The sequence below is a fragment of the Rhodnius prolixus genome, unplaced genomic scaffold (assembly GCF_049639745.1).
Source record: "Rhodnius prolixus isolate KJV_2025 unplaced genomic scaffold, Rpr scaffold_3, whole genome shotgun sequence".
NCBI classification, from domain to species: domain Eukaryota; kingdom Metazoa; phylum Arthropoda; class Insecta; order Hemiptera; family Reduviidae; genus Rhodnius; species Rhodnius prolixus.
Window position 1 is genome coordinate 48,325,472 of NW_027411603.1, and position 27,558 is coordinate 48,353,029.

A 27,558-nucleotide genomic window follows, 5' to 3' on the forward strand; every position below is an offset into this window, starting at 1 on the left:
CAACATCGTTTAAATACACCCTCTGAGATTTCTTTACAATTTATTGTATGTAATAATTTTTTTGTATTTTTTGACTAGTCATAAGATTTTTTTGTTATTATCGATTTCAAGGTCGATTAGCACATTATTATAATTATAGTTTACTGTTAAAAAAAAAGGTGTAAACATGAACTAATTTAGTATTTTCATTGATAAACTAATTGCTGAACTGTGTAAAAACTGTTACGGTTGCCTATTTTTGGTAGGGAACGATATTTGTGTGGTTAGGATTTCTTACTTACGTAAGGTGGAAGTTTGGGATTTCTGTATTCTAAGTTTTCTTTTAAGTCTATCGTTTTTTTACTTTTAATGGAAATTAAGTTCAAGGGGAGTAATAGTAAACTGTGACGTCAAAAGTCCTGTCAAAGTCCAGCCCTTATTGCAATAAACCTCAAATTCTAGGCAACCAACATTTAGTAAAAATTCAAATTTAAAAAAAAAAGGCATAAAATTGAATTGATAGGAAGTAATTTCCAGTAGTAATTTTCCAGCACATGATTACAATATTTCTCATCACGAAGGATAAGAAAATTGGTGTCTTTCATTGCATGTTTCAGTTCCCTTTTCAAGGTTATTTCATCCTGAAATGACAAAATACCTAATTACAGTATAGTATGATAACAAAAAATAATTTTAAATCAGCGATATTACCTATAATCTAAACCCCATTTTTAATTATATAATAGCATTTCCAACAGCTTGTACAATCTTCTCTTAATTTAAAACAAAACTATATCAATTTTCAGGAACAACTGAAGAAACGAAAAGAAGATGAAGAACGAGCGGTACAACAAGAATTGGCCAACAGATCTCTGCGTGGATCTAAGAAATTACAAGCTCTGGAAAGTAGGCCAGGACTGGTGAACGATGCATTCGCCGCAGAAGAACCATTAGAAGAGGCAGTGGACAGTGATACTTTGTACAAAGTTGTTGGTAAGTCAGTATAAACTTCTTTGGTTCGTTGTACAAGATCAAAGCAAGATCAATGAGAAAAAGCACAAGTATTTTACTTTGTCAACCATTACTTTAAAGTTTTATAACTAAAGACTATGCTGCACATGCTGTGCGTAATAATTTGTTATTCAAATTAATAATTAATGCGCTTCGCCGGTTACGTCATCGGTAAATCCATTTTGAATCCATTCTTGATGCAGAAAAAATGCTACGAAGAAACAGATTCTCTTTACTTGCAGTACTTTAATGCATGTTGATCCATGATAGCAGCTCTGAAATCCATTGTAGGCTAACAAAGTTATTGAATTGAGCCGAAATTAATTACTTTGGTTTGTTTTTTACGAGATCTCGGAGGCGTTGCTTTTCAATAGAATATGCAACACTGCCATCTTGTGGCAAAACAAAAAATTAATTAAAAAAATGCAGAACAAAAATTAATCTTTTTGAGTTCAAAAGTTACTACTTAACAATTCTTGCTGTAATTTTGCTTTTTAATTTAAAAATGGAGGACCTCTCTGTGCGTTTGATGTCCCTCTCTCTTTCTCGCTTCCAAGAGGTTCACGGTTGGTAAATCGATTTCAGTGTAACGAGAAGCCAAGTTTTATCGCGAGCGTTATAGCCTCCCATTAGGCATAGCAGGGAAAATTTACTCGCTTCCTTCTTATGTGAGAGGCAAATGAGATTCTTCAGGAGGATCATTTTGTTTGGCCGAAGAAGATGAAAAAGTAACATCTCTTCAGGGTTAAAAAGAAAAAAAGAAGAAGGTTAATGTCCCTGAATAGAGGCGGCTTACATTGTTTGGTGTGGCTAGGAGTGTGGACAGAATGCTGAGTGGATGATGACTCTCTCTCTCTGTCTCTACAGATTCTTTTTTTTTAGCTTTCTAGAATATTCTTTCTAAAAGATGATGGATGAAAGATAGATAAATTCACTTATTACCATCCTCTTGAGCAACCGGATGCTGGTTTTGTTTCCGTTCGTAAATTTGTATAATTTCTTTACATTAAATGAAATCCAATGCCTAAACTAGGAATTTAGCTTAGTACTGCAATACATGTCAGCTTTGCGGTCTTAGTCTAACCACCCGGCTATGACGGCGCTACTTGTTTTCTCAATTAAATAATATCTCCTTCATTCATAATTATCGATAAAGACATATTGTAGCTACGATATTATCGCTTTATATCGATTCAGAGCTGCCCTGAATTCAAATTTTTCATCGAACGATTAAAATGAAAGGACCACTTAATTAAATTGGTTTAGAAATGTTTACAAAATTGCACCATTTCTTTAAACCCTTAACAAAAAAAACCTTTATTAATTTAGTGACTGGGTTTGGCGAAGGGTTCGTAAGACCAATTTGAAACTTTACAATCAGTTTTATTGGGTATCTTGGTACCTTTACCAATCACTTCCTCATTGGAAGCTTTGAATACTGTTGTTTCGGTTGCTTGGTCCCCTGGTCACTCCGGGATTCTGGGGTAACGAACTTGCCGATGATGAAACAGCAAAGGAAGGAGCTGCGATGATAACAATGACTACTCAGCCCATCGAAATCCCTGTATCCTATCGACGTTGTTAGAACAGAGGTGGAGCAGTGGATTTTGGAAGGAACATCGGAAACGGTGGAGATCCCCGAGCTGACTGCCGTCTGGGCTAAAGAAATTCTTAGCCTGTCAAAAACGGCTATAGTTGGTTTTTGCCCTTCTAATACAATCTACAATCCCTTCCACAACATTAAAACTTTCTTTGCCTTGTCAAGCTTGCTATATAAGTTGGAATTGAATGTAGGACTTACAATTCCATAATCTTAAGATTTATAGTAAGAGATTTGACTCTTGAATTTCTCGAAAATGATCCAAACTGTTCGGCTTTAATAGCATTGTTCCATTAAATGTCATAAAATGGTAATAATAAAACACAAAAAAAGTTCACAATTATTATTGTAACGAAGGCGACAATAAAAAGGTACCCGTGTCTGTCTATGTATGAGGAGAGTTTCACAGTGTGAGGTTTTGTTTGTAAACGGTCCGTTGCCAAGGAGTGACCCAGTGGGAATACAATGGGCGAAGAAGAAGACTAGCTGAAGTGAAGGAGCTGAGGTCTCCCCTCCACTCTCTCCCACACCACGCCCCCACCTGTGTATCCCCCCCGGACACGCCAGTGTAGCCACCCTAACAATAGCAAAACAATGTTCTCCCCTTCAGTCCGCCTTCGAGACTAGATATGTGATGGATGTCGCTTACTAGTATTTCACCTGAGCAGGCAGTTTCTTTCCTATTTCCGCTTTATTGGATTACCTTTCAGAAAAAGGTAAACTAAATATGTGCTTATGTAGATTTAAAGTTAATTTTTTGAATTCTTACTGGTGGAAGTTTCATTTCTCCAATCATATTATATCCATATTTAAATTTTCTTGCTAAACTAGTAAGTATTTTAAGTATCGTGAAAATTTTTAAGCATTCAGATATATCGTAACTTAGCAACTGGAAGGAGTAACACTTTACACTTACCAAACTTTTTACTTCTTTCCCCCTCCTCCAAAATGGTGTCCTAAAGAATTTCTTACAAAATTTTCATTATCAGATAACTCATTGGCTTCAAGATTCCCACAAAATTGTTTTGAAACAACAGATTTCCGGGGAAAATGACTACTTTTTGAGGAGTGAGAGCAAAATTTGTTTGAGGGCAATTTTGAGGGACTAGAGCTGTAATAGCTGCCACTATTTTCATGATTCTTCATGTTGTAACATGTAAAATTCGGTCGCAGCACCTACAAATTCTCGTTACCAATTATTTGGTGGGCATTCTAACAGAAGAAATAAAGTTAAATCTCTGTATCTCATTATGATTAGGGTTAGTGAACAGTTACTTTTTTTTTTCTTTTTTTTGTGGGATGCGTGTTCCTGAAGGTATCCCAGCCCAACGAGAAGAACTCCCCCTTTAATATGCTCATAAATACGCTTAAAATCTTAAGTGATAGTTTTTGACGCTTGCCATGTTTAGGTTTAATGTACCCTCACAGGGTAACCCTGCCTCATTTATAAACACAAATGACATAAAACACTTTACAAGTACAGTGGTACCTCGGTTTTCGAACGACTTGACTTTCGAACAAATCGGTATTCGACCAAGAAATTCGAGAAAATATTGTCCTGAAATCCGAACAAACATTTGGAACTCGAACACCACCGAGATGAGCCGAGTTGTTTTTTTATATTTACACTTTTAGATCTTATTTCTTGTTTAGATACCTTGTTTTTACATAAAATACAAAAAATTAGGCCAGTAAAACGGCCTAATATTTCTGGGGCTTAGAATTGAAATAAACTACATAGTTTACATTATTTCTTATGGGATAAATTGTTTCGGTTCTCGACCATATTGGTTCTCGGCCGCACTTCCGGAACGAATTGTGGTCGAGAACCGAGGTACACCACTGTACTTATATAATGATACAAACATTCACTATAGTAGGTCTTGGAGATCGTAGAGATTTTGGTTTTTTACAAAATATTCCTACTTCAAACTGTATCTCAGCGACGTCTAAAACAATATATTTTTTTCAAAAAAATAAACTGAATAATATTAAATATTACAAAAAAAAAAAATAACTTAAAATTCAAATTCAACTTAGCTCAAAAGTTCACCGGAAATAGGACTCAGATGAACGTTATTTGTTTTCTCCCTTCCGGTCATTTATTGTTGGAGAAAGTATTTTTGAAAGAAATCAAATATTTTAAAAAAAGATGATTTTACGGTCAGCTGATCTTTAATTCAAATCAGCTGATTAAGATGGCATTATTGTGTGTATTGCGTGTACGCATAAAGCTAGAAATACCTGCGTCTGTATTTCCACAACTTTCACCTTTCTCTAATACATCCGGTAGTTCATCTTGTTCTACTGTTTTTTTAATTACTGCCCTAATAGTATTGAAACTTAAAATAGTTGTAAGTACAGGCTATTTCTAAATATCCTGCAAAGTGTTTTCATGTACGTACGTAAAGCTGATATGTAGCACGGCTCTTTGTTATAATCTAGCGGTACTTTAATGCATTTTTCTAAACATAGGTATGTACGTTATTTCTGGATGCAGTTATTGCAGAACTTAGATTGAGAAGTTTAAGGTCATTTTTTTTTTTTTTTAATTTTATTTTTTAAACAAATATTTCCCTTCCCAAAAATGAAAGGTCCTGGATAAACTTAAAGAGTTCTTGCAAAATAATTGCCCCGACCAGAATTTGGGATGCTCAACAGGAAATACATTAAGATCAAACATTTTCTTGTAACGTTGTATTTTTGTTTTCAAACGAGGTAATGGAAAATATATGTTATGGATCTCAGTTTTTACTTAATTAAAGTTACTTTGAACATAAAAGTTGTATTAAACAAGAAGAAGCCCTAATATTTGTAGAAGGTTACTTCTAAAGTTCTAGTAAGCCCTTTTTGGTCAGCTAATTTTCATCAAATTTGAAGTATAAGTTACATATTGAACCCTTATTAATATTTAGTGGGCAACGAGTCGTTCATTACAGTTAAATAGCCCTTAAAAGGCAATTCAACTCTCCCCTCTGACCGGCCAAAAATGCCCTTTAAATTGAACTTTCCCTTTGAGAATATTTTAAATAAACAGTTTTAGAACTATTTAAGGGCTATTGGTTCGAGTTTTTTTTTTTTTTAGAAAATCGCAAAATATTGAACAATTTATTTTGAAAAGACGCTTTTCCGGTTGGGGCTGATTTTTTTTCCAAAAGCTTATTTCCGGATCCAAAATTATAAGCATCTAAAGCAGATTTCAAATAATTTGAATTTTTCTGGATTGATTCATTTTTGAGATATACTGACCCTCACTCTCCAAAGATGAATTTGTAAAAGAAATCACTCTTTTTTTGGGAGGGGGGAATTAGAGGATCTCAGAACAAATATTTCCGGAATTACTTCCCTTATATATTACGCAGCTCTAGAGTAGAGAATCGATAGAAACATTTAGATTACGGAGAAAGAGAGTCTAAATTGTTTCTGTCTAGAATAATATTGTTGACGGAAGCATATAAATTGTGTGAGAGTAATCTAATTTAGTAACCATGGTAACCCTATTTAGCAACCATTTATCAGTCTACCTGGCATTGTCAGTCTCTTGTACTGTTTGAAGATTGCACCATTCTTATTGTCAATTTATCAACACTTTATTACGCACTGTTGACGTAAATAGAAAAATAATTGTTTATCGTCACAGTAATATTTGATAATTAGGGTTTTTTTTTAATTAGAACACCGATTTTAATTTTTTTTTTTGAGATCTATGAAGACGCGTTAAAAGCCCGTTTCAGAGTCCCTGGAAGACGGAACCATCGCTTTTAGCGCCCTCTATCCCACCCTCTCTCTTCCTCTTCTGTCTGTGTAAACTCAAAAAAAAAAGAAAAAAAAATTAAAGTTGATTGCTAAGTCCCGATACTAAGTTTTAGGCCGACATCTGGCCTACCAGAATCTGTCAAAATGGTTCTGACGATTCGCAATTATATAAGTAATAGCTTGCAATATAAATGCCGTATTTTCCGAAAGTAAGTAAAAGTAAAGTAAGTAATTGCCCTATTTTTTCAGGCGGGGCTTAACGTCCAACTACCAAATTAGGTGTAGGACGGAGGCGACTAGCAAACATACTTTACTATAAATTTCTCATATTAACCATTAAATAAAATCCAAGGCCCAGACCAGGGGAATCGAACCCACTAAACCAACAATACATCTTAGCTTTGCGGGTCTAGCCTATAACCGCCTAACATACTTTACTATTTTCTTTTATTAACCATTAAATAAAATCCAAGGCCTAGACCAGGGGAATCGAACCCACTAAACCAGCAATACATCTTAGCTTGGAGGGTCTAGCCTATAACCGCCTAACATACTTTACTATTTTCTTTTATTAACCATTAAATAAAATCCAAGGCCTAGACCAGGGGAATCGAACCCACTAAACCAGCAATACATCTTAGCTTGGAGGGTCTAGCCTATAACCGCTCCAGCTACCGTGGCGCCTCAAATTTCCGAAAATATCCTGTCCTTTTACTGAGCAGGAAGGCTCACTAAGCGCGGTACTTCCTCACAGCTCCAGATCTTCTTAAGATTTGCCATTGCCCTTCATTTACCCAATTTCCAAACACCATAAAATTCATTTCTTAACCACTGGAATCACAGAATAGTCTCTATTATCCCACATCCTGATCAGCTGGTCCATTTTCCCTGGATGTCCTGGTACTCGATAGAACTTTACATTTAATCTTTTGATTTTTCCAATTTTTTGAGAGAGTTTCCCAAATATGGCTCTTAGGATTTTTCCTAGAAATTTCTCACTGAAATAAATTTAGATATTATCCGGGTTTGAGTTTTGATTAGGTTTCTTTAAGTTGTAAATTTCAGTAAAAGATAGGTTTTACAAACTGTATAATCGTTGGTAAGAATTAAATATTGGAAGTCTCAAGATAGAATTTTGAGACTAGTGTTGAATGATCAAAATCAGGTTTTAAATTTTTCTCTGAAGCTGAAACTACGAGGTCACTGAATTTTTTCTTTTTTAAATATTAAAAATTATTTTATCAGATAATACTGTTTTATGTAAAACCTTTTAAGATGCTAAAAATATTATAATTACTGAGGATGTAGCAAATACGTCACATTATTAACGTCATCGCTTCCTTTTTATTTTTTTAAAGGTAACTAGGTAGGCGGAGAAGGTCAGAATGGTGGGTGGAGGAGATTATTTAATGTAGTTCTAGCGATCAATATGTTTGTTATGTTAGGTATATGTGGGGTCGTTAGGTAACTAGCGTTTAAAATATATATTATAAAATAAATAAAATTTTGAAAAAATGTATGTGGTGTAGACCCACCTACGACTTCTCTTATAACAAATTTCAAAATTCTAACCCCCTGAATATTCATTAAGGGGTTATAGGCAGTCAGAGGCGCAAAAAAAGTCATTTTTTCAAATTTTTTTGGGGGAAAAACGTGTTTACTTTTTTATTCGGGAACTTTTGCGCCATATCAGTCCATGTTTAAAGAACTTATTGTAATTTTTTCGTTACAAATTAATAATAATTGTACTAATGGCGAATATTTTAATGCAACACGTCAAAAAAATACAACCCTCTCGTGGACATGATATCTTGAGACTGGATCATCTTAAATCAAAATTTCGAAAAGATTTCGTTAGTAGATGCCTTTATCTCGTACTTGAACGAAGGATTTAGAAAAAAATTGAATTTTTAATTTTTGGGACAACTTTAAAGTTTGAGTCACGATTTCACTAAAAAAAATTTGACCATTTTGTTTGTAAAACGAAGTTCTATTCATTGAAAAAAAAATCCTTCGTCCAAGTACGATTTTAATATGTGTAAAAGAAATACGTAAAATTTCAAAAAGATGGGTGCAGTAGATTTTGAGATATCTTGTCCACCGACTTTGAAAACGTAGTTTTGAGAAAAACGCGTTTAAAGTTTTCAGCGGTTAAAGGTTTGCGAATAAAACCTGGATAATCTTTTTTTTCAACTTAGACAGTGTGATCGATTCCAGGCCCATAAAATAAGTCCTCCATGTCTTCCAAAATGTCCAAGTTTTCCGATTTCTGCTGTCTGCGTAGGATTCTTGCCTCCCGCGTAGCAAGTTGCGCTCTGTGCTCAGCGATGGTAATTCGATTCTCGTCCATTTTCACTCTTACAATTTTGCTCGGATCGACTTGAAATTTTAGGACAACATTCCTGAGATACTATACTTTAATATAAAAAAAATCGATTTTTTCAAATTTCTGACTGCCTATAACCCCTTAAATTTTAAATTTAGGATTCTGGTGGACACTCAGTTTCGAAATATTGATATTGACACAATACTTCCGCTTATGTAGGTAGTATATTTAGAGATAGGGATGTAATGCAATCTCATGAGTGTGTGTGTGTGTGTGTGTGTGTGAGTGTGACAACCGGAAGTCTCGAGAAGCTTAAACTTGGTACTTCCGTTTTGGTTACTTTTATCGCTACTGATATTCAGTGGTATAGATTGCGACTCGAGAGATACGAAATCATCTCTCTTGCCATAACTCTGATGAGTTTTTTTTTTTGTAATCCCTTGGGAGACGCCGATTCTTGTTTAGCATGTTAAATAAATTTATTAAAACTGTTTCCGGTAGGACAGTTGTATAAGGGTTGATCATCAAAAACTGCACGAAAAAGCTGTAACGTTAAAAAACACCCAACTTTGATAATTTTTTTCTCTTTTTCTATAAAAAGATAAAATTCCCAAATTTTCTTTAAAATATAGGGCAAACCCTCCTTTAAAAATGTAATTTTGTTGCAACAACCCAGATCTAACAGGTTTCGAGAAAAAAGTTGCCGAAAATGAGCAAAAACGGCATTTTCAAAAAATGTTCTTGTTCTTATTCTTCTTCTTCTTCTTGTTACCTTTTTTGTAAACAACGTAGCGCCTAAACGCGCGAACCGATTTTCATGAATGAGGTGTCATTCGATTCGGAATTTTATGTAGATGTGCCTTTTGGGGGTCTCGACCCTGTACATCGAATGGGGGGGGGGGAGTTATTTTACTAATTTACAATCTGCTAATTAAATACATACAATAAGTAAATATGATGATGTGGAAACTACTCAGCGGTAGCCTTCTAAAAAAAAAAGTAAATCGATGATGCCCGATGAAATTTAGTTCTCAAGGAAGTCCCGGGGCCACAGAATCGACTCAGTCGACTGGATTGTAAGAAATGACAAAAGTGGAAGCGGCAGACAGTACAAGAGGATTAAAGATATTAATGAGAGAGCAATATGGAACTTGTGATATTTTGTCTTGGCGAATGGGATGTTGTTGGTCGTTGTGTAGAATGAGGTTAGTCACCGTAGAAAGGAGCCTCAGACTGTATGTTTGTTCTTATTCTTCTTCTTCTTGTTGTTACCTTTTTTGTAAACAACGTAGCGCCTAAACGCGCGAACCGATTTTCATGAATGAAGTGTCATTCGAGGAGGGTTTGGCTGAACCCTCCTCTCTAGCTAGTCTAGTCCATAAGTCCTCCTAGGTTTAAGGATAGTATCGTATAAGAAGCGTTTTAGTTCTTGGAGCTTCGTTCAAGAAGTCTGTAAAGGAGTTTTCCAGATTTAATTTCTTATTTCAACAATTACTAACTTATCATGAAGAAACTGTGACATGCTTTAAGCAAAGAACTGCTTGATCTCCTAATACAGTTGTATTTCTTTCTTAGTTCTCATGGAATGCCCCAGTTCTCTCTTCTGGGAAACCATGTGAGAATCATCTGCTGAACTATGTAAAAGAAAATGTATACATATATGAATAATTACCTCATTCAACGCCGAATTATGATATGTCTTAATTTTATTCAATTTTGACTTGAATAGTTCCCATCAATCTTGATCAATTTCAAATCTTCTGATTAGTGAACTTCTATTTACTCATCGTCTTTAATGGTTTATTATGATATTGTATTGAACTAATGAGGATGGAACATCTTTTTGTATGTTCGTGGTGCACTAAATAGTAATTATTCAAAATATGGTTACGTCCGCAGGGTTTGATAATTTCGTTGATTTTTATCCGCTTGGTTATTGTATCCTTTGGCAGGTTTCAGACATTCAACCATAATCAGAGGGTAGATTAATCCAATGCGGTGTAAAGATTTCAACTTCACTCATGTATCCCGGGCTCGCACTACATTTCCTGACTCTCAGTTTTGCAAGTTATTTGCGGGTTCACAGTAGTTTTTTCACTCGGAATTTCCGTGATTGCATTACCTTGACGCGTTTACTCTTAATTTTTCCGTTTTAAACTCTGCTGCCGGCCTTCAAAAAATTCGACTCATACTCTTTTTTTGCCAAACTAGATTTTCTTACCATTAAAGGAAAATACGAGAAAATGAAAGCCTGAGAAAATGGAAACGTTGACAGTTTAAAAGAAGAAACGTACAAAGTAAAAATCGCAAATAAAAAAAAAAACTTAAATCTAGATTATCTAATAACGATAGCTAGGCCACCTTCAAAACTTAACATATTTCTCAACATTTTGAGAATAACATGAAGAAAAACCACAGCTTAGCATTTTGATTTCCATCATAAAATAAGTATAGTTTGTTTTGGAATTAAGGCAATGTGTAGACCAAATTTTTTGGGAGGACGGAAAATTGTCTTAGACGTTGACTTTCTTTCTAAAAAATATCACTTAAGTTCAAGTAATAATTATTTAAAAAAAAAAATGTATATTTAGTAAAAATACTTAGTATGGAAAACAACACTAAGTCACTCTCCTTTATATTGCGTGCGTAGTATCCAAAAAATGGTCATCCAATCACCTTAGATGGCCATATCCGTTAAGGAAGTGAACACAAATCCAACCAAGATAAAAGCAACACTATCTAAAAGGCGTTGGCCGACATGGTCCATTGCTCTCTCTCTCTGTCTCCTATAGCTTTTAGTTCAATTTTGGAAATTGGTTGGCTGGGAAAGGAGAAGTCACTTTAAACGGTAAAAAATCTTCTGCTGTTTCTATAGCAACGCTGTCTCCCTTCCTCTCCACCAATCATGCAAGAAGTTTGAGGAAGGTAGAAAGTTGAATAAGAATATCGTTAAAAGCAAAAAAGATTTGTTCTCTATAACAATGCTTTTTTCTTTTGCTAGGGCGTGAAGGGGCTACGAAATATTCTGGTGCATGTTCGGAATGATAACAATTGGCGGAACTCTGTATCGTAAAGGCCGGACGTGGTGGGGATAGAAATATTAGGAAGTTAGCTCTTTCGAATTTTAATAACTATAACAATATTTAAAAAAAAGAAAACTTATCATTTCTTATTTGTTGCATAATTTACAAAAAAAAAAAAATAATAATAATTCAAATTTCTTTATAAACCCAAGTTACTCAACTAGAATTATAATTATTATATTAATGTGAAAATGAATCATTATTCTACCATTTTCCGCATTCATAAACGTCATTTAGCGCAATCACTTTGCATAGAGTTTTATTTAAATTGATAAGTGAGTAATTTCAAATGTTTATTGCATTCAAAATTCTAGAATTGTTATTGCTTTTTTTTATTTATTTTGCAACTGTAATTAATTATTTATATAAATTTAATTTTTCATTATTCTGGGACACATGTCAGAAATATTGCGCAAATACTCGAAAAAAGGAAGTATACAATGAAAGAATCTCTAATTGGGTGGGTTTCCATAATGGACTTATCTGTGAAATTGTGGATTTTTACCTCCCGCGTAGGATATTACCTCTTGTAAGAAGAAAGGATTCAAACAAGGTGCGCAGATTTACCATTCAAGAGTTTTCTCTCAAGACATCAACGTTAAAGTCCTCTGAGTTCGAAAAAATGTTTTTTTATTTTAAATTATTTGTGTTGTGTATATTTGAGGATACCTCAAAAAAACGAACATTTACAGGAAGTTAGAAGTTTTATGTTTTGGGGAAAAACAAAAATCCCGAGTTAGAACCTCAAATGTCGTGTGAGTATTTAAAATAATTTAGGGGGGAAAAAAATTCGGATTGTTTAGAAATACTGAAGCAACAGCGTTCCTTAATGCATTACCACAGAACAGTTTAGCCACTGGCTATGAGGGACAGGGAAATTTAATATTAAGTAAAAAAAAAAAGCCACCCTGATTTTACATAAATTAGAATCCTCTATAAGAAGCGGTTCATTGTTCTTCTTGGAAGATTGAGTGAACTATTGGATTTGGGAGAGGCGCGGAGGGAGAGAGAGAAGCTCCGGTAGGGCCGCTAGATATCTCACATGTAATTAAGAACAGGATGGCCGAATTAAAACCTCTTCAAGCCCCTTAACTAGTCAGGGCCGTACCGCTATCATCCGGTTTAAAAGGCTTTAATACTTCTTCTTTGCTGCTGGTTTCTATGTCCATTATTCACTCTTAGATTCTCGCTAAGTACTAACTTTATTATTTTCAACTTATCAAGCTGAAGATGGTTCATAATTATATATTTAAAAAAAAAAACACAAATAGAATAGAAAATAAATTTATTATTCTGGGACAATTGTCCCCTAAGAATAAATACAGGTACAAATAGAGGCCTTAATAGTTTGGCCTGTGATTAAACAGAAAATAAATAAATAAATAAGTATTTACAAAAAGTGAAAATAAAAATAACAGCAGAAATTAAGGAAATAAATTAAAACAATTAAAATATCGGAGAAAGCTGGATAGACGGGATTTAAAGATAGAAAGGGTAGGAGCATGGCGGACAGATGATGGCAAGGAGTTCCAGAGAGAGGTAGCACGTATAAGGGAGGATTTTTCAAAGGATGAGGTACGGTGTGAGGGAATATAGAGATCAGATGAGCGAGATCTAGTATTACGGGAATGGATCGAGGATTTAAACTTAAGGAGTTGAAAAATATAGGATGGTATTTGAGACTGGATGACTTGAAAAAGGAATGAAGCCCAAAAAAATACTGGCAGCGATAGACAGGAAGAAGCCACTTCAACTCTCATCGTAGCAGTGCGAAATGCGGGAGTCTCTGGGAAATGCTGAAAATAAATTTTATAAAGCAGTTCATGAAAGGCGCTTGAGCTTAGCTTCAATATCACCAGAAAGACCGCGCTATACACTAAGGCAACCATAGTCGAAATGGGGGGGGGGAAATAAGAGAGGAAACTAGGAGTTGCTGGGTCCTTAATTGGTGACGGGAACTATTTAACTGCTTCAGGATGTGGACGGAGCGACGAGAGATTTCGGAAACATGTGTAGTCAACTCATATATTATTTTAAGTATTCAGTTTCTTCAGTCCCAAGATTTATCACTGAAGTACCCAGTTTTCTGGGATAATTTATTTTAGGGTAGATTAGACTTCCCTTAAAGTACCTCATCATTAAGTACCAACTAAAGGACTACTTTGTATACCTTACATTATAGGTGCTTTGCCTAAAGGATATTGAAAGCATAAATATTTTTGTAAGGCAATACTGAATCTTTTTTTAATTAAGATTTGTTTTCTTCCTTTTCCAAAAATTACTTTCTTACATCGTTTTCATTAAAATATTTTAAAGCCCGCTAGCAAAATTTCAAATTTCTTGTTATCAAGCTGAATAGAACCTTTAAATCTCTCAAAAATTATCTGATGTAACATTTCCTCAAATTCAATTAAAAATAATAATAATAATTTTTGTTGCAGATTACGGAGATGTAGTGGCCAGTTTACAAAGGTTACAGAGTGCTATCAAAAGGGCAGGTTTAGCGCGAGTAGAACAGTCTATAAATACTGCACAAAGCCTATTGGTTGGACCATTGTTCAGTAAAGCTTTGGCCACCCACAATAGGTTACAAGAAGTCTGGCCACACGACAATCCTCCAAGGCCGATCACCCATCAGGCGCAGTCACTAGCTAGAGATGTAAGTATGGAGTTAGTTTTTTTGTTTTTCTTAATTGGGTCGACCAAAAGATGTCTATTGTTTTCATGTAATATGCTAGGATAAGACCATCTTCAGGACTTTTCCAAGCCTCCTAAATCTCTTACACTTTACAGGATTCAACATATCCTATCCTTAAGAGTCTTAAGGAGTCTCAAATCTAATGTGTTTAAGCTGAGACTTCCTTGTAACTTGCCTAAAACTCAAAAGTCCTAAATAGACGGATTTGAATTTTGTTTTCCTTCAAGTTAGAATTTTTTTTAAGGAAACTGATAAAGTCTTCTGGCAGCTTAGGCAAAACTGAACGGCAGTAATAAGTTCTAAGCATCATGCTTATTTACTGCACTTTACCTTCATAAAAAAAGCCACCATCATAAACCTTTGGCCGTTCACGATTAGTTATATCAAAAGTTTATTTATTTTTGCTAATTTGTTGAAATAATATTTATTTTTTCTTTCGTACAGTGTATAGAAAATCTACAATCTAGTAGTCGACAAGAAGCTGTAGAATTGTGCGAAATATTGGGTAGATTCGAACTAGAAGCACTTTTATACGCGCACGACAGCGTGGCCAGAGAAGTGTTTGCTGTGCCTGCCAACGCTGGGGAGTTGCAAACTCCAACGGCCATGCCGCCTACCGACCAGGCGGTAGCGCCCAGAAGTAAAGCCCCAACGCCTGTCCACGATGATGAAGATAGTAACATAAAGATCATCAAAATTGAGAAAACTCATGAACCACTGGTATCTTATTTATACTATAAATTTTTAGTACAGAAAAAAAACTGTTGTTTTCAAACTAATTTATTGTTAAATTTTGTTCAGGGTGCTACTGTCAGGAACGAAGGCGATTCAGTGATGATTGGGCGTATAGTTAGAGGCGGTGCTGCCGATAAGTCAGGACTGTTACACGAAGGTGATGAAGTGCTAGAGGTTAACGGTATTGAGATGCGTGGCAAGTCAGTAAACGAAGTGTGCGATTTATTGGCCGCGATGACGGGTACACTCACATTTCTCATCGTTCCAGCTGCCCAGGTCTATAGTCACGTTCCACACCGGGATACCCTGGTATGTATGTTCTTGAACTAAATCTACAGAAAGTGTCCACTTTCATAAAAAGTTTGAGTATTATTAGAAGATCATGCTGCAACAAGCTATCAAAATAGCCCAAAAATTCACGTTGAGAAATTATTAAATATGTCACAATAAATGTTACTTTAAAAATTATGAGTATTAAACAAATGTTTCCTAGAAAGAAATTTAAAAAAAATTATGCTTTTCATTGTTGCGGAACCAAAACGTTGTTATTCATTTTGTCCTGGTTCCTGCCGGCGAGTGAGTTTACATCTGCAACTCTCTACAACTTATTAGAACCTTCCTTTTTCGGAAGGGCTTTAAATTGTTGTCTGTTACCATATACTCAAATTATAGAAAATGATGGCCTGTTGTTGAACAATTTTTTTATTTTAAAATCGCAAAACAAAAAGCAATCATTAAAGTTTTAATAATTTTTTTTCAGATGCATATGAAAGCCAATTTTGATTATGACCCTGAAGATGATTTATATATTCCATGCCGTGAGCTTGGCATTAGTTTTGGTAAAGGTGATATCCTGCATGTCATATGCCAGGACGACCCAAACTGGTGGCAAGCTTATAGAGAAGGTGAAGAGGACCAAAGTTTGGCCGGTTTAATTCCTAGTAAATCCTTTCAACATCAGTAAGTAATTTCTACTTCATGTTTATACTTCAGTTAACTTCAATACTTAGCATTGTGATTTCAGTTTTAAACTTGAAAACTTTGAAAAACCTTAATTAATTTTGTTTTTCCTCAAAATTTTAGGCGAGAAGCGATGAAACAATCAATGACAGGAGAGAAACTTAACAGAGAGAAAACTAGAAAAGCGGGTACATTCTTATGTGCTAAGAAAAATACAAAGAAAAAAAAGAAAAAGTCCTATAGCGATAGCGGTTATCCAATTTATGCCACAAATCCTGTTGATGGTAAGTGAAAAACATTTTATGTTAAAAAATAACAAAATCATCGTTTGTTTTCTGACATTACAGATTCATTTCTTTTCAGTTATAATTTCTCTTATTGCTTATAACATAATAATTGATTTGGGATAACTATTAAGCAAGTTTTACAATGTTTCAAGTTTCTGTATTAAAGAACAAAGCAAATCAAAAAAAGTTCAAATTTCTTGTACCGTTGAAATAATAATCACGCTTAGTACCCTCTAAACTGTGGTGCAAAGTACCGTCTAATACCTAATAATATACTTTAACCTACAGTCGTTAAATAAAGACCCATTATTGTATTATTTTTAAGAAAGAAAGTTCAATTTTCAATACCCAGTGTTAAACAAAAAAAATCACTTTTGTCTTTAGTACGCGTCATTAGTTAGTTTTGATTTTTACATTAAATATTCTATCAAAATAAAATAAAATAAAAAATTTATTATTAAATTCAATATATTAAATACAATTTTAAATTAAAAATGATAAGTTAAAACAATTTTTAAGTATTACGTTAAATCTATTCAACACTGTATTGTAACCTAAAAGAAACTTTCTTACAAAGCAGTCTAACTTCTAACACCACGACTAAGGGATGTGATACGAGATAATGATTAATATTTTTAAAAAAGCTTCCTAAACTAAATCAGTTGAAGAAAACCAGTAAGTAAATTAGTTAAAACATTTAAATATAAAAGTATCAACAACCAGATTACTACCATTAACAATTGTAAGTACAATAAAACAAAAAATAGTGTAACGTTAAAATATATCTAACTGTGTTAACTTTTTTATTAATTTGAACACTTCTTAAGCTTAATTAATTCTAAATTCAATAACCTACCTAACTAACCTTAAGCCTACCTTCGAAATTATTGAAACTATTGCAGAAAAAAATGTTACCTATAATAGTGTAGTTTCAAGCTTAAGCTATAGATAAAAAATAGACTCAAGATACCGTACTATATAGTTGTGGTTTTTGGCTCAAATTCAAGAAAGTAATTTAAAAGATCGCAACTTTTGTTTTTCTTTTGTGTATACTTAGAAATATATTTCGAATAATCATTTTGTTTTGTTTGTTTAAAGATGTGGATGATGATATACTCACGTACGATGAGGTAGCACTCTACTATCCTAGAGCGAATCATAAACGTCCTATTGTACTAATTGGTCCTCCAAATATTGGAAGGCACGAACTAAGGCAAAGATTAATGGAAGATTCTGACAGGTTCGCCGCTGCAATACCGCGTAAGTATTAAAAGCATTTCTAAAGTGATGAAAAAAAAAAAAAAAACTTAGAAAATAATAGTCGACCTAATGTGAACTTATATCGTTCAAAGGTTAAATTTATCTATAAAATGTTTTGATTTAGTTTGTAAAAACTTGATTGGTTATCACATCATTGACGGAAATGTTATTTCCCATTAGATAGTTGAATCGTTGTAAGTTATTACAATAGGTTATAACTTAGCTCACTTCCAGAGTAATAACAGCAGAATTACTTGTATTATCTTACACCCTTAAAAGTCGAAATAGTTTTTACTAATTTATTTTTGCTTATAAAGTACATCCAACTAGTAAGGTTTCGATACATTATCATAAGATGCAAAAGTAATAATTGTCCAAGTATTAGCGCCATCTAATTACTGTCTTAAACCAAATAAAAATAATAATAAATTTTAAAAAAATAGGTTTTTAATAGAACGTTACAAAATAAATGCAAGTAAGCAAACATTGAAATTCAAGACAAATTAACTATAAATTATTATTTTAATGTAGAAAAGGTATTAAGCTCACCTTTTTTTAAAAAATGTAGTTAAATTTATTTTTAAGGAATTATTACTTTCAAATAAATATTTTAAATAACTCTGAAGTATAAATAATAATAATAATGAACCACTACAAATTCATCTACTGTCTCATCTAAAACATTTGACTTTAATATCAATATTGAAATCCATTCAAAACAATATTAGAATGTTTAAAACTGAAGATAAAGCATTAATTTTTCCAGAAATCGAAAGAATATATTGTAACCACAAGGAACTATACTGTATAATAGATTTAAAATTTTTCAACTTTTTCAAGATTCAAGGTTAAAATATAAAAAAATTATCCTACAATAATTTAATTTCAATTGTTCCCAGATACGAGCCGGTCTCGTAAAGAAGGTGAAGTAGATGGGCAAGATTACCATTTCATTAGTCGAGCACAATTCGAAGCTGACATCCTGGCTAGGAAGTTTGTAGAGCATGGTGAATATGAACGTGCTTATTATGGTACCTCGTTGGACGCTATACGGTCAGTTGTTTCCGCGGGGCGAATATGCGTACTCAATCTGCATCCACAATCTTTAAAAATATTGAGGTCATCAGATCTTAAGCCTTATGTAGTATTCGTAGCACCTCCCTCATTAGAGAAATTAAGGCAAAAGAAGATCAGAAGTGGTGAAGCTTATAAGGTGAGAGGATAATTTTGATTTTTTTAATGTTTTCAACGGTGATATTTCTCTTTGCCATTTTATTAGAAACATTTTTATTTTTTAACAAACTTTTATAGGAAGAAGAATTAAAGGAAATTATAGAGAAAGCTCGTGAAATGGAAGATAAGTACGGCCATTATTTCGATATGATAATTAATAATAACGACACAGAACGAGCCTATCACCAACTTCTAACGGAGATCAATATATTAGAACGAGAACCCCAATGGGTGCCTGCAAGTTGGGTTAAAGCTGTATGAGGAATATTGGTAAATATTGTTTTATTTCATTAAGCTCGAAGTGAAATATAGGTATTAATAAAATAGATCAATTTCTGCAAATAAGTCTTGATAAATAGCGTCTTAGGTTTGAGTTCTGACTGTTAAAGAATTTTTCTCGATTTCTAAAATTTAATCCTTTCAAATTTTGAAATATTTGCACCTTTTACAACCTGCAACTTGTCTGTCTGAACCTACAGCAGCCATATTAAGATAATCCCTTTAGTTAGCGAAGACTCAGATTTCTACTTTAGTTTACAATCTTTAAAAAAAAAAAATTACATGTCTATCCATTGTGATATTGATTGTTTCATGAATGGTGTTGTGGCTTTGCGGTAAGAGGTTTAGAAATTAATAGAGAAGGTTCTTTGTTGCACATTTAATTTTTTAAAAAACAAACAAATTAAATATTCTCTGTGCAAAAGACTTAATTAAACTAAAATAACTATATTCTTAAGTTATATATAGTAGAGGGATGAATGTGTGAAGCGAATGTATTTATAAGTAAGAATGGAGAGTGAGTGATATTCTAGTGCTAAGCACCTAGACGATGCTGGCTGTATGGCGAAAGCCAATACCAAAAAAAACTCAAGTGTCCATGTCGCTCACAATTATTATATTTTAACTGGTACATCTACGAGGGGGTACCCAAAAAAAACCGGAATTATTTTTTAAAAGCTATTTATTTACAATTTTTTTACAGAACAACCTTATCCCCTTCAAAATACTCTCCATTACAACTAATACATTTGTCCCACCGGTGCTTCCACTGTTCGAAACATTTTTTGTAGTCATCTTTAGAAATGGCTGACAGCTCCTTCTTCGTTTTTTTCTTGACCTCTTCAATGTTGTCAAATCGGTGACCTTTCATGCCCTTTTTCATGCGTGGAAATAAGAAAAAGTCGCACGAAGCCAGGTCAGGCGAGTAAGGTGCGTGGGGCAGCGGAACCATGCCATTTTTAGCCAAAAACTGTGTAACAGAGATGGCTGTGTGTGCAGGTGCATTGTCGTGGTAGAAGAACCAGTCTCCTGTTTGCCACAAATCGGGTCTTTTTTGGCGAACACTATTGCGCAATCTTTTCAAAACTTCCAAATACAAGGTTTGATTGACGGTCTGACCTGGGGGGACAAACTCTGAATGGACTACGCCTTTGGCATCAAAAAAGCAAATCAGCATTGTTTTGATGTTTGACTTGACTTGACGACATTTTTTTGGTCGGGGTGAAGATGACGTCTTCCATTGGCTCGACTGTTGCTTTGTTTCTGGGTCATAACCATAGCACCATGACTCATCACCAGTAATGACCTTTGACCAGAAAGTCTGGATCAGTTTCAAGCTGTTGTTTCAAAGCACGACATGTTTCAACTCGATGTTCTTTTTGATTGTCAGTCAGAACTCGAGGAACAAACTTGGCAGCAACCCTTTTCACCCCCTAAATCTTCCGTTAAAATTCGCTGAACCGAGCTCCAAGATAACCCACTACTCTCTGACAGTTGATCAATTGTCTGTCGACGGTCTGTGAACACCAGCTCTTGAATTTTTTCAACATTTTCGTCGATTCGGGCAGTTGATGGACGTCCAGAACGAGGTTTGTCATCAATCGACATGTCGCCATTTTTAAACCGAGTAAACCACTCGTATACTTGAGTTTTTCCCATAGCGTCATCTTTGTAAGCTGTTTTCAACATTAAAACACTTTCAGCAGCATTTTTGCCGAGTAGAAAACAAAATTTCAGAGCTGCACGTTGTTCACTTAAACTTGCCATCATAAAAAACGAAAAAAGAACAAAACAGCGCTGGTAAAAACAATCACTGCAGATGAACAGAACAAGCCAGGCAGACAACACAGGCAGGACTGAACTGGCAAGGAATTGCGCTATACACGTCTAGCGGCAGAAATGCGTACTACATAAGCTCCTTGCGCGGCATCGCAATTCCGGTTATTTTTGGGTACCCCCTCGTATATCTTTTATTAATACTAAATCAATTTTAATATGTTTCAACCATCTTTAATTATTCGCTATTAAAATAGAGCAATATAAAGCTCACTGTTTAGAGTCAATATTAATACAATTAACTAAACTGATAAGATGATAGTAAAAGAGGACGACACCGCTAGTACCATAGGCAGACAGTATCTGACTCAAATAGAATTAAGCTGTTCGTCAGGGCGATAAAGCTATACTATGTTCAGCATCAAATTCAATCAAGTTTGCAGCCGGTGGATCAATGGTATCCCAAAAGTAGTCCACAATTTCGCAAAACACTTTCTCTGCCAAAAAAAAAGTATCTTCTCCACTTAAATTTGTTTATTTTATTTTTTATTTTTGTTAGTAAATTGTAACTATCGTTTTCAATATATTTCAGGCGAAATCTAGTAAAGAAGACAAGAGTTTGTGCAGTTAGCAAGAAGAGTTCTCTGTTGGATTCAGCGAAGGTTTTTCTTTTCTTTTCTTTTCTTTTATTTTTTTGACGCTGTTAAGAAAAATAAAATACTTGCTCCCTCTCTTTCAAGTATGTAAGTGTGAATATGTGTGAGTTAGTCTATCTGAACACATATAATGAAACTAAGAGAAACTCTCCTAGCTAAAAACGTGTACATACACCGCAATTTTCATTTTAAATTATGCCACAAAAATAGCGAACGAGAGTGTTCTAATTTAAAGACACATTACAAAGAGCAAGCGATACCTTCTCCTCCCATCAAACAGAAAAGTAAATTGTAAATTCCTGCCTAGAAATTATTACATAACTCCTACGCCTAAATGTCCGTTCCATTCCAAAAATATAAATAATAAACCTAAAACTTTAATCTTTAGGGTTAGAAAAAGATATCATTCAAAGAAATATGAAAAACAAATTAAATTCCCTTCTACCAGTCATCATCACAAATTAATTTATTTTTACTTCAGGTTGCCTGTTGGTCAAAAAATCAGAAAGAGGAGATAGATAAAAGGGGAGTACCGAAAGAATATGCGTTAGGGTCCATAATTTTTTTTATTATAAATTAAAGTAAAAATAATTTAAAACATGCATTCAGTCAATGTGGTTCTCTGTAGAATAGCGTTTCTCATACAAATTACCGAACAGAGCATGTTGTACCATCTTTAAACCCAACTATAGGGCAAAGTCTGTGTTTGGAAAAGTCACCCAAATCTTTTTTTAACACACATCTATTGGTCCCCGAACTGATGCCTCCTGTAGTAGACTGGTTCCTTCTTGGACATCTAAAGTGGAAGTCTGAACGCTGCCAGATCCTGGGTTGTTCCTTGATAGAAGCAGCTCCATTTTCGAATCCTCTTGAGTTGTTATTCCAAAAAAATCTCGAGTTTCCTCACTGCTAACTTTTTGGCCTGCGATAGCCGAGAAATCGCGGCTAGAAAATTGCAACTTGCTCCAGGTTTTATTATACAGCAAAGCTTAACACTTAAAGATGGAAGGCAAACTTTTAAGCGAGATAAAGTGAGTTGAAATGACTACACTCAGTACCCGATTGCTTAAGTTATTTGCATCCATACCAATAGAAAAGATGTAAGTCCATTCAACTTGTTTTAATTGCTCTTTAAGTCAGTTGGCAAATTTTCTGTACCAAAGTGCTGGCTAGCTTAAATGAGTTGTGTAGAATAGTTGAGAGAGTCCTGAACGCTGCTACGTTTTTTTTAGAATCTTTATCCCACTTTACGTCCACTGTCTTTTAATTCGTTTAATAAAGTATAAGTAAAAATGAAATAATAACTGTTATAAAAATGAAATTCAATCAAAAATTTTTTTAAAAAAAAAAGAATGTTATTTTACTTAAAAATTATTTTAGTTTTTTATTTGATCGTTTATTTATGATTAGAACTTTAACATGAAATATAAAATAAATCATAGTGTCGTGTGAAAAGAGACAATAAAATTTCTTTTCCGTGCTCCTCTCCAAAAATATTGCTAAAGTAATAATGTACATTTTATCGAACCAAATACAAAATAATCGATAAACCTTTCTTTGCCCGTAAATGTTTTGTGAGAAAGTTATATTTATTAATAAATTATTATACTTAAATTTTTTTCCCTGAAATAAATTAATTAATTTTTGCTCAAAACGAAAAAAAAGAAAGAAAAATGAAGAAAATTCGAAATTTTTCTCAATTTACTTGTGTACAAAATTTGATTTGCCTTTTTCAAATTTTTTAATTATTATTATATGTAAAATTTTTGGGGAAAAATAATTCACTTAGGGAAACTTTTTTAAATAAAATTAATAGATCAGTATTTTAGCCTCTTAACTTAACCCAGCGGAATATAAATTCAGCGCCCTCCCAGAAATAAGACAAGTACTTAAATCTATGATTAAATCGACTTCAGTGTGTTTATACAAACATTTTATAATAAGATATTCTTTTATTTATTTTTTTTTTTTATTAACAAATAGGTTTGTTCCAATAAACATTTTTCTGTTTAATTAATATTCTGACTAGTTTGAATTTGAATATTCTTTATTTTTATAAAAAAATTTAAACCTTGACTTATAATATTTTTTAAAACCAATTTAAAGGAATATTACTTTCTGCATGTGCTGTTTACCTTACACTTGAGTTCCTCTATGCATTTTTCTTGTTTATGACCAAAACTGCTTACTAGTGTTTTCTCCCAGTTGGAAGAATAAGTTTCATATGCTCCTGACAATCAAACCAGTCCGAGGCTTTGTTGGAACAAACTTTAATAAAAAAGGTGCCAGTTTTTAAATGTTAACTTAGTTTTTGGTGCTTTAAATGATAAATTGTAGTTTTGAAAGAGAAACAACACACCATTGTTAGGGTGTGTGTATGTTGTGAACATTTCTTAGACTTTTATTTTGCCAAGTTCGTCAATATTTTTTTGTTATCAATTTCCAGCCCTATGGAGCTTTGGTCATTTAATCAGTCCGCTTCTTTTCTTTTTTAATATTTCGATTTTGAAATCTAGACACATAACCTCCAGAGTGTGATACAGTATATTTTGGATTTGTGATAGTCAATATTCTTAAACAACTTATTTATTTACAAATTTTAATGTTGGGACTAATTAAAAAAGATTTGCTACAATAAATAGGAAGATCTAAGAAACATGATCTCTTCAAGGCAACTCCTCTCACGTGATCCTCCATAGTTTTTCATTGTAGAATAGATAATCTTTTTAACGTTAGAACCGTGTTGACTAAACAAATCCAAAAGATCACCCTCAATAGAAATACCCTTTCTACTCTTAATGTTACTTGTAAAGAGTTACAAAGGTGGTCCTGTAAGTGTTGTTACTTCAGAGAACCCTTCCCTCTTCCACTTAAGGAAATGAAGCAGACTGAAACCAGTATTTCAAAGAATTATGAAGCTCTCCTTATCATAATTTTTCATTCAACATTTAGTGATTATGAAACAAAATTGAGTAAATATTCTGAATGACTTTAATTGCTTGCAATGCCAAAAGAAAAACTCTCCTGTCCAAGATGGATTTTAGTGTACCAAGTCCCTCCACTGTAAGTACATGTTTCCATACACAGGCATTGTCTGCCTTTACTTTGCTTACAGACGACACTGTACTTACTCTGGAGTACTGAATTTATATACTCATTTTTCCTCATTTTATCCTCCTTATATCAGTATTAAAAGTAAAAACTACAGTTTATTTCATGTAAAAACAGAAAGGTGAGGAAAGCAACTTGTGCCAAAAATTTAAAAAATAAAAATAGTAATAATAATAAAATAAACTTATTTCATAGAAAATTTAATTATTAAATTTTTAAGTCATCTTTTTAAATAGAATTTTTTTTTCCTAATTGACATTATGTAAAGTAAAAGAATAATTTTTAAAAATAGAAATTTATTGGCAAGAGATAGGTGGAATTTTTGAGGTCACATTGTAAAAAATCAATGTGGTCATTTTAATAAATACTTTCATTATATTTTACAGATCATTAAATTTTTTTTTTTGTAGAACATATATATATACATTTCTTTGAATTTATTTACGAACGCGTAAATTAAAATAAAAATTAATTGTTTGTAAATATGTGTCTCATAATTTTTGTTTTTTTTAATGTCTCTTTTGTTTTATCATTAGTTTTATATATAAATAAAATTATAAATTTAAGAAAAAGAATGCAACTGTTATTTATAAATAGTTTATATGTATAAAACGGAACTATAAAAAGTGGATATAAATTTAGTCTACAGAAAAAGGAAAGAATGCTCTTTACAAAAAGAGTGAGAAAAGAACAAAAAAAAATATATATATATATATATAAAATATGTACAGAAAATAAATATCAAGTTTTGTGCTAAATATATATATATATATATATAAATTATTTATGATAAATATTTCTCATTTATATTTTTAGATAAAAACAAATTTAATTGAATTAAAATAAAATTTAAAATAAAAAAAAAACCAGGCTGAGGTCGTTAAGTTTAAAAAGAACCATAAAGTACTCTCTTTCTCTCTCTCTTCTCATTTTATAATATCCTTTTCTTTTATTTTCGATTATCATTTTCTTTTTCTTTGTTAAAAATTACCCATTACATATATTTTGATAACAAAAAAAAGGTCGAAAAAACTTTATAAAATCAAACAACTCTTTTAAATAAATTATTTTTAAAAAAAATAAATAGATAAAGCGCATATTTCTTCAAAAAGATAAGAATAATAAAACAATCTCTATTTTCCCCATAAAAAATGCAAAAACGTTATATTGTAGTATATTTAAATGATAAATATAAATTAATTAAAATTAAATACAAATAAAAAATATTTATTTGTTTCAATTTATTGTTAAATATTTTTTTTTGTGGGAAACAAACATTTATATATATATATATATAATATAAATCGAAAACACTAGTTTGTTTTTACTGAAAAAAAGAAAAAAACAAAATAACGGAATGTATATTTTACCTTTGTTGTCATTATTAAAATTAGTAAATGGTGTTTACCAAACAATAATTTTTTACTGGTAATATTTATTTATTTCCACATCTGTTTCTTGAAGATTGCCGGTGGATTAAATCATATCTCTCATAATGAAGGTCTGGGTTTGAATCACAAAAACAAAAAAGTTGTGAGAAATGGTGCTAGTGTTCCACTGGTGTTCAACAACTTTTTTGGTCAAATTCTAGATGGTTTTCAAGAAGAAAAAAAAAAAGTATAACTTTTTTAAGCATGTTTTAATTATTATTAATATTCTTTTTTGTTTTAAATTTATTTAATTGCGTACAGTACAATCTTTCATCGTGCATCCACTGGTGTCACGGTGAGACTACACAACCTGTCCTATTGCGCAGACCCAGGTGATGGAAACTATTCACGCAGGTTCTGTAGGTTAAGTTTCTAAGAAGAGCGAGATAGGGAAGAAGAAGAACTAGTGGCCAAGCAGAGATAAAACACTTCCGTGTTAGATGGCCTTAGGAAGGGGTGCCTAAACACAAGTAACTGTCGTCAGGGAATTATTAGCTCCGCAGGACAGTTTAATAACAAGTTAAAGGGAAAACTCAAATTTAACCAGTACAAAAGGACGCGTTCGCGATGTATAAGCATGTACTTATCGCAAACATATATATAAAAGAAAAATATCTTATAAAAGTATATATATTTATCACGGTAATAAGTTTATAAAGTATAATCAAGCGGAAGAAATAAAAACTCATTCTTGTTTATATTCATTAATTTTAAATTATTAAAATGCGAGAATAGCAAAACTTCGGTCTTAAATAAAGGAGTTTATTACTTTCAATGATAATAGTGTTGTTATCTATTTTAAGCAACTTACATACGGCATATGCGGCTGCGAGAGCTTTCTATCTTACATCCTGATTTTAAAACCCTAAAATACTCTTCAATTTTCCATCTTAGCTTATACCAATTTATCTTTTCTCATCCATGTTAAATCTTGCAATTGGTTGCAGTGTCAGCTCTACCACCAAATCTGTGCTATAACACATCTCTATAAAATTACTCACGTTTTTTACCGCTTCGCGAATATGGCAATTCTTCACGCAAATTCAAGAATAATTTTTCCCTCGTAATTTCTGCTGATAAAAAATTCGTCGAGGAATCGGTTATTTGATCTTCTCTAATAGTTCATTTATAAGTTTGTTCCATCCGGCAACAGAGTTTAATTCTCTGACTGCTCTGATTAATAACAAGTCACTTTGAAGTCAGATTACGTTCTGTTGCTACCCCACTCATTTAAGTGCTCCGTTCATTTGTAAACCAGCCAGAGGTGTACATCAAACAGTCTATCTTACAAAAGTAAATTAAAAGGTATTGTTACTGTTGTTTAGAGTAAGGCTACAGTTTTTGGGCTGCTGACTTTGGTACTTTACAAGAATGAAAA

General features: G+C 32.9%; 1 protein-coding gene across 2 annotated transcripts in view; it reads left to right on the forward strand.

The window, feature by feature from the left end:
• The window catches only part of sdt (MAGUK p55 family member stardust), a 166,117-nt gene extending 140,184 nt beyond the window's left edge, over window positions 1-25,933 (forward strand). For both annotated transcript variants that reach the window (XM_074126390.1, XM_074126391.1), the window contains 10 exons: window positions 786-972; window positions 14,197-14,414; window positions 14,898-15,173; window positions 15,255-15,497; window positions 15,949-16,148; window positions 16,272-16,432; window positions 17,534-17,695; window positions 18,595-18,908; window positions 19,007-19,198; window positions 21,576-25,933. In XM_074126390.1, coding sequence (XP_073982491.1) covers window positions 786-972; window positions 14,197-14,414; window positions 14,898-15,173; window positions 15,255-15,497; window positions 15,949-16,148; window positions 16,272-16,432; window positions 17,534-17,695; window positions 18,595-18,908; window positions 19,007-19,189 — 1,944 coding nt within the window. In that variant the 3' untranslated portion in view covers window positions 19,190-19,198; window positions 21,576-25,933. The remainder of the gene's footprint in view (window positions 1-785; window positions 973-14,196; window positions 14,415-14,897; window positions 15,174-15,254; window positions 15,498-15,948; window positions 16,149-16,271; window positions 16,433-17,533; window positions 17,696-18,594; window positions 18,909-19,006; window positions 19,199-21,575) is intronic.
• The last annotated feature ends 1,625 nt before the right edge of the window (window positions 25,934-27,558 follow it).